Genomic DNA, 15,081 nt, shown 5'->3' on the forward strand with positions numbered 1-15,081 from the left:
ATAATGTAATTATGTACTTTAACAAACAATTTTGAATTAAAAAAATATAATTTAGGGCTGTCACACCAAAGGACAAAAAGTAACACTTTTATAGTGGTTCTGAAAAAGCTAAATATTTGAAAAATTCTGAGACAAAAACTTACACAGACTGTGCGCACATCATGGGCTTCACAGGGGGCTTCAGTACAATTTACTTTAATGGGATCTTTCAACTAAATAAGGTTGTCTGTTGAATTGCCTGATTAAATTTAAGATATGGTGTCACACCAGAGGACATGGTTTTCAGTGACAAAATGTTTTAAGCTCCTACGCTTTTAGAGATATATGGATGACATAAATGAATGCCATTTACTAAAATAGACACTTGTAACATTATGCCTGCTGAGGTATTTATCAACATTTTTATGCGTGTCATTTTATTTTATAAAAGTTGTAATTTATTGAACCATACTTGAGACAGTCACACCACTGGACAATTTTGAGGTTTTGCTCAAAAATGTAACAAAGCTGGTCCTTGCGAAACAAATAAAACTTTAACCATTTACTGCACTTTAAATCATGACAAAATAATTTTTAGTAATTTTAATCCTCTGTGACAGTGAAATTGCCAGGTCACGTCAACAACCCATTTTTCTTTAATTCTGTCGCATCCTGTGACATCATCTTCATTGGTTTATCAGCGGTCACATGACAGAGTGAAACCCGGAAGCTATAGCCACAGCTGCGGCAGGTAGGCTCTTGCCTCCTATGTGTCCAGGTAGTGAAATGAAAACAACCAGAAGTGAAACTTGAGATGCCATCACGACAACATTTTGAGGACTAAATCCGCCTAAATCAAACCACTGTGCCGGTAAACGCTGTTTTCTGGCTTCGACGTTAAGTGGACTATGCACTACCACAGCTACATCTGTGTTTTCCTGTTGGGTTTGTATTCTTGGGGATGTCTCCCATGTGTCTCTGCCTGCAAACATGAGCCAGAGACTCCAGACTGGAGGATGACTTTGAAAACTATCCGTAACGGAATACACAAGATTGACACGTACCTGAATGCAGCACTGGATTTGTTTGGTGGCGATGACGGACTTTGTCATTATAGGTGCAGTGATGGTAAGCTAGCTTCTTTATTTCTTCTTTCAGGTCCTTTCTCACAGTGAGCCACATGTGTAACTAATAACACTAATAGTGTTTGTGTTTTATTTAGTGAGTGTGTCAGGACCCCTTGTACCATCATGCCATGCTATGTTAAGGTAGCACACCTAAACACCAAGGATAGTATTCATACCTGTGCTTTTCCTTGCTGTGTCAAGTCAAAATAAAAGTAGAGCTTTTGCTAAACTTGGGAGCCAGAAGATAAACATTACGCCCCTTGAGTGAACACCGTAAACCATTAAGTCTTCTGTGATCTGTCTGGTTATCTCTGACAGTAAGATAACTGACTGTGCCAGAACAAGAAACATCTTTGCTCCTCTCTCACAGGTTACAAGCCGGTGCCTCGTCCCGGGTACAAGCAACCACCACCCAACGGATGTGGCTCCCCGCTGTTTGGATTTCAGGTAATCTAACATAGTTTGAGAGGGTGGAGGTTTTTTACATGTCTGAGACAAGCAAAATTGGTTTACCATGTGATTCCTGACGTAGAGAACAATGCAAACTGCAGTATCCTTGTGCACTGAATGTTTCCTAATATTTTGTCTTTTAAAGTAAGATGTGAAGATTTTTTACGTTGTGAATGTACTGTATGTGTAAACACATTTAAAACACAAGTTTAGTCCATATTACAACAAAATAAAATAGAGCCTCGCTGTTATATTGGTCCAGGTTGGTATTAGTGTAGTACAGTCATGCCAGATATACAGATGGGTGTTGAAATAAAATAAAAATCAACATTAAGTGTTTTACTATGGAGCCAGGCCACCACGAGCCTCCAGAACAGCTTCTGTGCTCCTAGCCAACTTCATGGAACTCTGTTGGAGTGATGAACACAGTTCCTCTACAAGATATTACCTCATCTATAGTAAGGATGCACCAATTCAATGATACTTTGGGTATCGGCTGATGCCGAGTACTGATCGGATACGAGTGTAAAATGAATAAGCTGTATTTCTCACTGTGAGGAAGAGACTGGGAATCATTCTTTTCAACATAAGGCTTGACTTTAACATTGCTTCCTAACTTTGTCTTACATGTTGGTCCAAAATCATCCATAGGTGTGAAACTGGTTTGAGATGTGGTAACTGCAAAGTCAATTCAAGTCACTTTATTTATATAGCACATTTAAAAACAACAGGAGTTGACCCAAAGTGCTTTCCAAATCCAATATACACAAATACAAGTATACACGAATAAAAGGAATAAAGAGTATATACAATTGTGTGTCCAGGTACACAGTATACACAAACACTAGTGTATGTGTACAAATGTACACGTTATTAAACAGAATAAGGACTACTCGGTTAAAATCAAATTCAAGAAAAACTAAAAGGAAATCAATATGACCCACGTCAGATTAAAACACTGTGAGAGTACGTTTAATGAAACGAAATAATTCAAAAGTGAGCCTGACAAAAACCATTGAGTCAGAATGAGGTAAAAGCTGGAGAAAAAAGGAAGGTCTTTAAATTAGATTTGAAATTCTCAATGGTGGGGGCTTAATGTCGGACAAGAGACTATTCCTAAGTCTGGGGCAGCAACAGAAAAGGCTCCTTTGGTTGTAAGAGGTGAGTGGGGTACTAGTTGTTGTGAGGATGACCTAAGCGGTCAGGCTGTAAAGGCTGTAGCATTTTATTTACATCATTTTCATACAACATACCATTCAGTGAGTGCAAGGAAGCATCTGGATTTAATAGATCATTTACCATACCATTGCCCACCCACGAGTGTTTTAAGTTTATTTTCAACTATGAGATGAACACACCTCTTTAATAACCAAATTTAAGGGATCATTTTTAAAAATGTTTAGTTATCTTATGCATTAACATAAAAAAAACTGATAAGCCAATACATTGTTATTGCAATCGGGCTTCAGTAAAAAATACTAAATGCTAGACCCAAATTAGCTAGATACAGATTTTTTCCACACATTTGATCATGTGATATAAAGTAGAACATGAAGGGCTCTCTTTTTGTGACTCATTGTTATATTTCGCTGGACCATTATCACGTCATTTTATCATAATATTTAATATAATCCACGTCTCCTGCAGGCAGTATAATTTGAATGTCAGTTGAAAATCCATTATAAAGAGTGACAAACCTGTTTTTTTTTGTTTTTTTTGCAGTTTGACATAGGCATCCCGTCCATGACCAAGTGTTGTAACCAACATGACCGCTGCTATGATACCTGCGGCCGTGAGAAACACGACTGCGATGAGCAGTTCCAGGATTGTCTTGAGACCATCTGCAGGAATGTGCAAAGGACTCTGGGATTGGCCCAGAGTGTCCAAGGTGAGAGGCTGAGGATGAGATGGAGATTCATTTAGTATTCAAAATACTAAAAAATACAAAAATCTGTTTAATATCAATCAATAATCACTAGAAAAATCATAATATATTTTCTATGTAGTTAATTATTTATATTTTGTTAATACTGTGTGATGTTTTATTACTGTGTGGGTATATACAGCACTTCATTCCTAGTGGTGACCCATAATGGAAATGAAGAGATTTACACATCACAGTAGGTGAGGAAGCACAGGTGTAAATAAGAAGACAATGGTGGCTGAATTACATTTGGCTGCTCCAGTTTCAGGGCCCTGTTTCTGTGGAATGCTGGATCACTTTCATGACATTTGAATAATAACACTTTTCTTATCATGACAAGTCAAGATGTCTGCTGTGAAGAAGGCCTTTTACTTGTACTCTGTATACCGTGGCCCTCCCTTGAGATGTTTATACTGAGTCAGGGTTAGCAGTCACTCAGCAGGACCAGTTTCCGAAGTACTACTGTGTATTTCAATACTGTATATTTACAGTTAGTGTTCCACAATAGCGTACAATGTAATCTCATGTTTTGTGTGCGCCTGACAATGCACTCTTCTTAAAAAGTGATGCACTGAACATTTTTACCACAAAATGTAGGCAAGAAGCTATGCTTGTAAAACAGTTTACATTAACATCTAATAAAATGAACATATTAATCTCTGCTGTACTTAAAGGATAAATAAGGAAAGTTATAGAGCATGCTTGTGCATGTAAGTAAATAAGTGTAAAACACAATATGTCCAGCAGAGGGCAAGATAAAGTAAATTTTTAAACACTGTGAATCTGAATATTGTTGTCGGATTCAAAAACTAACAGTTGTTCATCAAGACTGACTCATTACCACACTGTTAACTCTTAATTCACTGTAATAGGTGAATTAAGAATATATGTATTGTTCTAATCTTGTTTAAGGTTTTGAAAATGTTCCATGTTCTATATTTGAGAATCGAGATTTAGACTTTAATCAAACCTGTCTTGCCACCTGGTTCTCTATGATGCTCTGCCTGTGAATATTGCTGTGAGGTGTTTTATAATTTCATTCTTAAAACAAAAGTAAACCCTAAATGAGATTTTAATCTACAATGAAAAATCGGTATCGCTCACTAAGCTGTATTTAGATTCACACAAAAACATTTTTGATTCACTTCCAGTAACGTGATAGCAGGTACCCGTTTTCAAACCAACTCACCTTTCCCCTGTTGTGTATTTGCTCACGTTCGTCCTCTTGTTTTTTCTCTCCTTGGCAGCTTGTGAGTCAGCAGTGACTCTGCTGTTTGACGCTGTTATGCACTTGGGATGTAAACCATACTTGGACAGCCAGAGAGATTCTTGTGTGTGTCAGTATGAAGTGAAGAGGGAACTGTGACGATCAAGATTGTGGAACGGACTGATTCAAAAAGCACAACACTGACAGAAGGATGCCAGCAATAAACTTTTCTTGTAGACTTGTAGATTTTCTCAGGGACAGAGCCTCTTTGCCCTGCACTGACTTGTGTCCGTTGCCTCCCTTTATTGGAGTTTTGAAATTATTAGAAAAAATAGTGAAAATAGTTTTTAGAGTGGACAATTAATATATTTTCTATGCAGTTAATTATTTATATTTTGTTAATACTATGTAATGTGTTTGTCCTGTGATGGACTAGAAACGGTTTTCAGGGTTTCCCTTGTTTTTGGATGCTTGGGTAGCACCCATTACTTTATTTTATAGGTTTGTAAATTCCTAATAATGTCTTAAGACGTTTCATGAAAAAAAAGGAATTTGGCACTGATTATAGGTAAAAGAGAGTGTTCATTTTGTACTCTTAAATTGATTAAATCAAATGAAATGCTAAACTAGCTAAACCAGGAGTTGCTTTTATTTTGTTAGGTTTAGCCAAAAATGTGAGATTTGTCCACAGGCAACCAAATCATAATGTTTCTAATAATAAATGAATGATGAGTAGCTATTTGCTTGTGTGTAAATGGAGTTCTTCTTTCGAGGACTTTTCCCTGTAAACAGCACCAAATTTACATAAGGTCTTTCCAGGAAACTTTAAAGAAATGATTATGATATAATGGGCACCACTGTCGCCACACAGCAACAAGGTTGTGGGTTCAAACCCCGGTTGCCCAGGCCTCTTCTCCCCATGTCTGTGTGGGTTCTCTCCGGGTGTTCCGGCTTCGTCCCACCGCCCAAAGACGTGCGGCCTAGGTTGATTGGTGACCCTAAATTGTCTATGTGTGGCCCTGTGATGGATTGGTGACCTGTCTTTCGCCTGATGGCCCGATTGGCTCCAGCGACCCTGTACGCAGGATAAGCGGTTGACGATGGATGGACGACCCCCCCCCATCACTCGCGTGATAAATAACAAAGTCAACAATGTCTGTTTCTAAAGCATCTAAAAGATTTGTGGTCTTCTCTTTATAAAATGTGTGAAATATTTGTAAGAAATCAAATGAATGTACTGGTGAACTCAAGTGATCCAACTGTAGTAAGCTAACACCGTGGGGAAAGAAACTTGTGTTAAACTGTCATAAAAATAATAAACAAGCTTTTATTGATAGTTCTGTGTGTCAGTTGTCATCATAGACATGTTTGTAGAAACTGTGTTCTCCCCGGAGAATGAGAGGGTCACCTTTGTGTAACTACGAGATGCTGAGAGGAACTATGACTGTTGTTTGTTCCTATTTGCACAAACAGCTCTAGAGCACTACATGGAATTGGCCATAAGAAACACCATGGTCAAGTGGAGGCTATAGGTTAACAATGGATGATCGGCTTTGTGGTCATATCATCGAATCGGTGGCCGTAAGTCTTGGACACTTGGGTGAAGAGAGCAGCAGAGCTATCCTGATCATTGCTTGGTGGTGTGTTGGATCAGATGGCGGGGGTGACCAGTGTTTCCCACAGGTTTTTGTGAGATTGTGGAGGGTGGACTTCGGACCCTCTGGGGTGTCCGGGGACATTCTCCCCCAGGAGAAATGTTTTTACATTTTAAAATGAAATGGATCAGTCTGTTGTAGGCCTCCTTTCTGAGAAAAAAAAATTTGAGGCTGATCTTTAAGAATGAAGTTGAATCATAAACACATTAAGGGGTTTTCCTATAGTTTGCTGTGCTAAGATTTCATGAATATGACAAATTATAAAATACATGGCAAACTAAGGCAAACAGGGTAAATACAGACAATTGTAACAATTCACTTAACGAGTGTGCCGTGGTTAAGTCATACAAAAAATGTGGACAAAGAAGGTGAAAATAGGTAGGCCTTGTTGCTTTTCTACTTTTTCTGCTTTTTACATGAGCTGTAGTCAACTGGTTAAAAACATTACCTTCAGCTCACTGCCTCCACTGCGGCGTCTCAACATTGCTTGGCAGAGAACGTCTGGACTACATTGCTTAGCCTGCTCCCTGTTCAGTTGATTAATCAGTCATTTTAATTTAAATACCTTTTACAATTAAAGTAATAGTCCTACATAGTACCATCAATCAAATACAAATAATTACAATAAATAGGCCAAGTTTAATAAAACAGTCACAGACATTGAGTAGCCTTCCGGTAAATCCTGTTTTATTGCAAAGCTGGCTGGCAAAGCAAATTCATTTGTCAGTGGTGTGAAGACAACCTGCGAACATGTCGACTACAGACAGCTGCGGAGGTAAAAACGTAACATTGACTATGTGTTTTTAATGAAAAGTAGGGAGAAGTTGTAGAATACTGTGTTTGGCATTTTAAACATTAGAAAAATAAATGCAATGACTTTAAATGTCCAAAGTTAAAGTCTGTATCACCTGTGACGCTGTTTACTTTCGTTTATGTTCTTACACAAGTGCTGTCAAGCCTTTACTGTAAGTCTTCTTTCTCTTGCGTTAGTCACCAAGTTATCATAAGCTAACATGTGAGGCAGGTTTTTATTATCATTAAACCACTCTTAATGTCAGGACTTTGTCTCTTTGTCTTACCTTTCCCAGGAAGAGGTGCTAAAAACAGCAGAACAGCAACAGACCTGACTGGTAGCTGCTGTACACTAAGTTACATACTATTTTTAAAGCTTGTGTACTTCTATAAAAGTTTCAAATTTGAGAGGAGAAGTGTTTGTTCTTATCAAATCAAAAGTGAAACAAACAGGGCCTTGTTACCAGTGGATCAACTTCCTTGATTGGGAAATTATACCCTGTCCACATGATTGACAGAAATAATCACTGCAGTTTGAGTTGATGACTGCTGACTGTAATTTGGCTTCTTTGGCAAAAGAATTATAAAGTGTCCAAAATGACAAGTTTAATCTAAACCTCTATGAAACTGAAGGAAGCTGAACATCTTCGTTAAAGTAGGATTATTTCTGGACTGTGATAATTGTATTGCATAAGGCCTAGACTGCCGGGGACTTCTCATGATGCACTGAGCTCCTCTCTCCTCATCTGTATGCAACCTTATCCCATTAATGCACATTACTAACCCAACTATTTTCCTTTCCTATTGTCTTGTGCTTTCTCATCCCTCTCCTCTCTCGATTTCTGCATGTGTTTATGGCTCTGGAGCTGTGGAGTCTGGATCTGTGGTTATGAGTCACCTGCTGCTACCATGTTCCTGCTCAACACCTTTTGTTACAATTATTATTACAAGTCTTATTAGTATTATTATTATTAGTAAGCCTACTATAATTATCTGTAACATTGTTCCTTTTCGGTCTGTACCACTCCTACCTTTACTGTTTGTATTTCTGTGTGGATATTGTGTTGGCTGCTCCCCCCTACCCCACCAGCTCTCTCTCGTTGTGTTAAACTGTCATAAAAATAATAAACAAGCTTTTGTTGATAGTTCTGTGTGTCAGTTGTCATCATAGACATGTTTGTAGAAACTGTGTTCTCCCGGAGAATGAGAGGGTCACCTTTGTGTAACTACGAGATGCTGAGAGGAACTATGACTGTTGTTTGTTCCTATTTGCACAAACAGCTCTAGAGCCCTACTGGTCTGTACCACTCCTATCTTTACTGTTTGTATTTCTGTGTGGATATCGTGTTGGCTGCTCCCCCCCTACCCCACCAGCCCTCTCTCTCTCTCCCTCACCCCCAACTGGTCGAGGCAGATGGCCGCCCACCCTGAGCCAGGGTTCTGCTCAAGGTTTCTGTCTCTTAAAAGGAAGTTTTTTCTCGCCTGTGTCACCAAGTGCTTGCTCATGGTGGGAATTGTTGGGTCTTGGGTCTCTGTAGATAAAATCACAAACAGTAGGATCTAGACCTGCTCTATATGAAAAGTGCAATGAGATAACTTTTGTTGTGAATTGAATTAAATTAGTTTTAGCTAAGTGTACCTACTTAACCAGAAACCAAATGTTTTTTAAAGGTCAGATACCTAGTCATCAAACACCCTGAGTTGTTGTTGTATCTGGTGGAGTATGGAGGTACCACTTTTGGCATCTGTTCTTTTAGCAGCCATTGCCATCTTTCTCCACCTGTCACCCAGCTACTGAAGACCATGAGGACTCTATGCTTGTGGAACAGTGGCTGCTTGAGCAGCAGTGGAGCATTTTATGCACCTGTAGTTGTACTGCTTAACAAAGAAGGAAAATCTTGAAAAGCTTAACCACCCTTTGCATTTTGGCAACTTCAATCACATGTTCAGACTATTTTTGATATAAAAAAACAGCAAAGACTGACTTTTGAGTGTATTTTTTTTGTAGCATGCACGGAGAACCTGACAGACAATTATGCCAGGTAAACTGTTCCTTCTTGTTTGTGTTGTTGTAAAAGCTGAAAAATCTCACTTCTCTCTGGTCCAGCACTCCACATAATATTGTCTTTGTTCCTGTGCTCTTTTTCATTATACAGTTCTTTACCTTTGGATCCTGCAGAGGAGTACAAGATGGACAACAAACGACGAGGCCTCGCACTTATCTTTAATCAGGAGAGCTTCTCCTGGCGCACACAGTTGAAGGACAGACGTGGAACCAATGCTGACCGGGATAACTTGGAGAAAAGGTATCACTTCCCAGCCAGCTGCTGGTGAGGGAAAACTGTATTTGGGATAACTTAGTGATTAAGAACTTGTCGGTACTTGTACAGTGACTGTAACATTGTGGTAAGATTTTCTAAGAATATCCTGTGTATTTCATGACATGCAGAACTTTTTATCACCTCTCTTTTAGATTGAATAAGCTAAATTTTGAAGTGAAGACTTACAATGACTACAAACAGGAGAAAGTCTTCGATAAAATTAGGCAAGGTAAGCATGTGCAGGATAACTTATAACACTTACATGACTAAATATATATTCAGGAGGTAGCACTACAACATTGTTACTGTAATTAGCTGTTTCCTTGTTGTCCTAAACAACAGATCCAACATGTGAAAGGCTGTAGTACAGGCCACTTTTACTTGTTCAGTAGCAAGTTTAACAAATACCTGATGTCCCATCAGCCGCAGAGGCGGACCATTCAGACTCAGACTGCTTTTTGCTCGTCTTCCTGAGCCACGGCGAGGATGATCACGTCTACGCCTACGATGACAAGATCAGCATTCAGGATATCACATCCCTGTTCAAAGGAAACAAGTGTAGGAGCCTTGTGGGAAAGCCAAAGATCTTCATATTACAGGTAGATACAAACAAAAGCCAAAGCTCAATCAAAATAATACTATGATAGGTAGAATATGGGAATGTGCAGTATTACCTGTTTTTTAATGTTTTACTTGGAAATTCATGGCTCTTAAAATTAAGTAAAAGTGAATGTGGCTGTGTCCGTCACTAGGCATGCCGTGGAGACAAGCATGATGACCCAGTGACTGCCTGTGAAGCCGGGGGCGGTGGGTTGGTGACTGAGGAGAATGAGGTGGTGGTGGACGCCAGCGCTGTACACACCCTCCCTGCTGGGGCTGATTTCATCATGTGCTACTCTGTGGCTGAAGGTGAACTCTTAATGTGCTCTTGTTCCAGCATGATGGTTAGATTCATACTTTTATTATTATTAGTATATATTATATACTTTTATTCATTGATACAGTGCAACAGTAATCCGAAACTAGAGTGAATTATTTTAGAAATAGAAGTCACTGTAAATGTCCTTTTATTTTTGCTGTTCAGTCAATAACTATCCTGCACTGTCCCCTCTTTTGTTTGTTAAGGTTACTTTTCTCACCGGGACCCCATCAACGGCTCCTGGTATGTCCAGGATCTGTGCGAGCTGCTTAAAAAGCATGGGGACTCTCTTGAATTCACAGAATTACTCACGCTGGTCAACAGGAAAGTGTCGATGAGGAGTGTTGGGAACAGTAGGGACCGTAATGCCATTGGGAAGAAGCAAGTACCTTGCTTTGCTTCAATGCTCACTAAGAAGCTCTACTTCTGTCCAACAAAGTAACAGACCTTGGTCATTTGTTCCCCAAAGAGTGATTGTGTTTTATTAAATGTGCATTCTTTTTTTGGCAAAAAGTGTATTCACATGATGTCCTTATTTCACCTTTACCCTGGAATTGTTTAGAAATGTCAGTCCTAGGTCCTCAGGGTTATTATTTGTTTATTTCAGCTGTCCTAGTGTTTGTAGTTTTCTCAAAAATATAATTGGCACCGGAGTTTCAGAAATTCTATCTTTAACTTTTACTGTTTTAAGTAGCTTTAAGTAAAAATAATTAAAGGTGCACATGTGCAGTTTTCTTGTTCTTTCTACATTTGTGTGTGTGCAAAACATGTTAGTGAGGTAGATTGTGACTCTTAAGTGTCTGTATCTGTGGTTAACGATTTAGCTAATGTTGGACCGTAAGAAAGTGAACAAAGCAACCAAACTGAGCCAGTTCATCCAATAATATAATTATCAGTATAATCTAATGCAGGACAGGTGCATCTAAGAATGCTTAAAACTCTACTTAAAAAGTGATGAAAAAACACATCCAATAGCAACCTTCAACCATCACCCCTATTTAACAACATCAAACTGTTTCTCAAACAAACCTCAGTCAAAATTACCATAAAACTTCAATTAATAACTGAGTCCCAAATAGACATCTACCCCGTTTACTGGCCTGGTTTGCGAACACATTCTGACAAATAAACACAGGTCTCCATTAAACGCCTGGTCTGGTTTTTATAGAAGTTCTTTGGATGTATAAAACCATAAAATGCTGCCGGGTTGCCCACTTTAGCTGCTTCTAAGCTGCTTAGATCATTAATACAAATATTAATGTTTAAACTTATGATCAATATGTCAATATGAACATGCTACACATCGTTAGATTCTCCACAATTCAGTTCAGTTAATTTAGTCTAATTCATGTTGCACTGAAATGTTTACCTTGGCACAGCTGCTTCAGAGCATGAGACCAGTGATGTGACTGACTATTAGTGTTGTAGTCAAGATCACCCAAACGGAGACCAAGTCAAGGCCAAGACCGGAGTTTATCGAGATCGAGACAAGACCAAGCATTTTAGGGGCTGAGAGCAGTCGAGACCAAGACCGAAGGAGGGCGAGACCGAGTCAAGACCAAGACCAGTTCCCTGCATTGCATGGCACGCAATAAAATGTGGAACGAGATCATAGGTACTTCTCAAATTGATCTGAAAGATCCACATTCCCATTAAAACACCTACATACAAACACTAAGAGCTGAAATCAACGTAAGCATCGCAGGGAGGGGTGACAGTCATTATTTAGGGTTATTGGTTGCATATGAAGCAATTTGTTTTACTTCCAATCAAAGTTAGGATGTTAACAAATCAGACAATGCAAAAGCAATTTATTGATATTCCCAAAGTTATGGTCTTGACTGGTCTTGAAATAAAATCCCGAGTCCTCAATGTCCGAGACAGAGACAAGACCGAGTACAAATGCAGTTGAGACCGAGACAAGACCAAGACCATCGGTCTTAAGACCGGTCTCGAGTACTACAACACTACTGACTAGTTCAATATTTAATGGAGGACATATGACTTGTGGAATTACTAGTCATACGTCACTACCCCGTTTTAGCAAGTAGACAACTTTTGCAACATTAAGCACAAAATTAAGCTCTTTGTCAAAAAATATTTTGCGAACTATGTGGGTTATCAACATTGTAAGGACATTGTCAAAATACAATGGAGCTGGGCTTCAAACCAGGCAGTGGGCGAAGCACTGTGTTTGGTTGAAGAGAACACTCTAGCTACCTTCCTACAGCTTGGCTCACTAAAATTGCATAAAATGAGAGATACAGACCGAAAAACTATGATCTGTCTCACATTAATCCGGATAATATGCATAAACAATGTAAATCAGAATTGCCCTACAGGAGTTGTAAACTTAAAAATGAGCTTCCATACGGATGCATAGGGAGGTGAATTTAAGTGATGCAATGATAGTTCTGTGTGTTTTGTAGAAACAATATTCTATGTTTCTTATAAGCAGTATCCTTAACTAAGAGGATTTCAGATTGGAGTCTAGTGACCACTGAGGGTCTGTGACTGGCATCTCATTGATTTCTCAACCAAAATGAAACATAGCTTTTCTCAAATTTATTTGAAGTTGATTTTGTAAGAAAAGGCCACTGAAATAAGGTCTGGATTACATGTTTAGCTCTCCTATTCCTCGGCTGTACAAACCTAAACTCATTTAGATTTTTTAGTATTTATTATATACCTGTACTTTAATGTTTTATGAGTCGTTGCTGCCCCAGGGGACGGGCCAGGCTAAGAGCAATTCACAGACCCCATGAATTGGCCAAGAAGGAGGTGCTGCATGTCACCTGCAACAGGAAAACTGTGGCCTTGCTCGTGGAGCCAGACCTGGAATGGAAGGTAACAGTGAGCATCTTGTGGCCAAGTCTAAATCCATGGGGCCCAGTCGGGAACAGTCCAAAAAAGCTATATGGAGCTGCCACCCCGTGGGCCCACTTAGGCATTGTGGTCAGATGTATTGCCAGCTGGGCAACAAGGCAGAGACGGGGATCTCAGTGTGCTGACCCCTGGCTTTGCATACTGCTTTCAGGCATGTCATATCATCAGATCTGTGGTCATAAGTCTTAATAGACCTTAAGCTGGTGGGGAGTTGAATCAGATGAAGGGGGAGAATACTGGACAGACCCATTAAACTCAAACTGAAAGTGAAACAAACAGGGTAAAGTTGGAATATGGATTTTGCTTTTATAAGGCAAAGTACAGCCAACTCAAATAAGGTGAGATTAATTATTAACTCAACTCCTTGATAATTACTGTGTGTCACTGTCACTGTCACTTGCCATTGTCACTTAAAGACTGATCAGTATGGATCTATGGTGCTTTTTTTGGGTGGAGTGATAACTCAGAGGTATTAATGGCTAAAGATGTGACAGCTAGCCAATTAAATTGGTTTGTCTTGATTCAATATACGGTACATCATTAATTACTGCACATTCATCACATTTATAACCTACATGAAAGGATTTAACACCTCAGCACCTCTGTAAAACAGCTTCAACAAAAACAGAACATTGTAACCCAGAAGTGGGACCAAGTCATCGTTTTACAAGTCCGAGTCAAGTCTCAAGTCTTAGCACTCAAGTCCCAAGTCGAGTCCCAAGTCCAGACCGATCATGACTGGTCCGAGTCCGAGTCAAGTCTCAAGTCAAGGACCAACAAGTCCAAGTCAAGTCCAAGTCTTAAACTTTGAGTTTCAAGTCCTAAACAAGTCATAATGTGCTCTTCAACAATCAACAAACCATTTCAAAAGTTTTTATAAGTTCAAAATAAAAAAAATTTATTGAATGAAGCATTAGCTTGTACAGAAAGAAGGCAGAGGTGCAGTTTCACACCACAAATTTCATGACTTAAAGTAAATGTTCATGTAGGGCTGCTAATTATTTTGGTCAATATTGAGATCACAATTATTTAACAGGATTACTCATTGCCTTAGGAAACAAACTATTGAACTTCTAAAATGTAATACTTTCTTTTTAAAAACTATTATATATGCATTACTCCAAAATCTCATATAGCCCATGAAAAAAGAAACAATAATCCAACATTGTTAACTTTAAGCAGCATCTATGGTGCAAGAGAACGACAGCAGCACAGTTTCCCCCAAGTTGACAGCTTTGGGTGACGGATGGGTCACTGAGGGGTCTCTGTGTGTATGTTTGTGTAGAAATCGCTATGACGTTAGAAGACGCAGACACCGTGGATATTTTACAAGCACCGATCAGGTAAAGCAACACTGAACACACCTTTTAGACAGGGACGAGCGCCCCAGCTGTAAAAGAAAGAGGTGCGCTGGATTTATAAAACAAAACGAGTGTCGTTGTGAAACAGCACCCGGCGCTATTATCGTTTTATCTTAATTAATTTGTTTTTATAATTGGTGGAAGCAGCTTCATGCAACAGTTTTGGCAATCTCTCTACACTGTTTTGACCTGACCTTTCTTTTCTTTTCTCCGAATTTAGAAAGTTTAGAAAGGCCCCCAGCTGTTGTGCATGAATTATGCGTAAAATTCATCCAGCCATAGGGTCCGATCAGGAACGGTCCACAGCGCGCCGGTAGTAGGCCTATACACAACCCATTGTAGGCACCGGAGAGGGAGTGGATCACTGGGGCGTACAGGGCCTGGGACAGGAGATCGCGGAGCGGCCTGCCGCGCTTCGGACAGTCGGTAATTGTTCCCTCTTGCTGGAGGGAGCCACACG

At 39.4% G+C, this 15,081-nt stretch overlaps 2 protein-coding genes across 2 annotated transcripts; both read left to right on the forward strand.

Annotated features, from left to right (window-relative positions):
- Positions 1 to 708: 708 nt before the first annotated feature.
- Positions 709 to 6,023, forward strand: pla2g12a (phospholipase A2, group XIIA). Its single transcript, XM_046048432.1, has 4 exons — positions 709 to 1,107; positions 1,477 to 1,553; positions 3,279 to 3,444; positions 4,728 to 6,023. Exons 1-4 carry the CDS (start codon positions 888 to 890, stop codon positions 4,844 to 4,846), a joined length of 582 nt encoding a protein of 193 aa, XP_045904388.1. The 5' UTR covers positions 709 to 887; the 3' UTR covers positions 4,847 to 6,023.
- A 3,123-nt stretch (positions 6,024 to 9,146) lies between these two features.
- On the forward strand, positions 9,147 to 11,015 carry LOC123969955 (caspase-6-like). The gene is made up of 6 exons (XM_046047744.1): positions 9,147 to 9,176; positions 9,291 to 9,440; positions 9,608 to 9,684; positions 9,879 to 10,054; positions 10,208 to 10,364; positions 10,581 to 11,015. The coding sequence occupies exons 2-6, from the start codon at positions 9,325 to 9,327 to the stop codon at positions 10,814 to 10,816; spliced, it is 762 nt and encodes a 253-aa protein (XP_045903700.1). The 5' UTR covers positions 9,147 to 9,176; positions 9,291 to 9,324; the 3' UTR covers positions 10,817 to 11,015.
- The last annotated feature ends 4,066 nt before the right edge of the window (positions 11,016 to 15,081 follow it).

The sequence above is a fragment of the Micropterus dolomieu genome, linkage group LG04 (genome assembly GCF_021292245.1).
Source record: "Micropterus dolomieu isolate WLL.071019.BEF.003 ecotype Adirondacks linkage group LG04, ASM2129224v1, whole genome shotgun sequence".
Taxonomy (NCBI): domain Eukaryota; kingdom Metazoa; phylum Chordata; class Actinopteri; order Centrarchiformes; family Centrarchidae; genus Micropterus; species Micropterus dolomieu.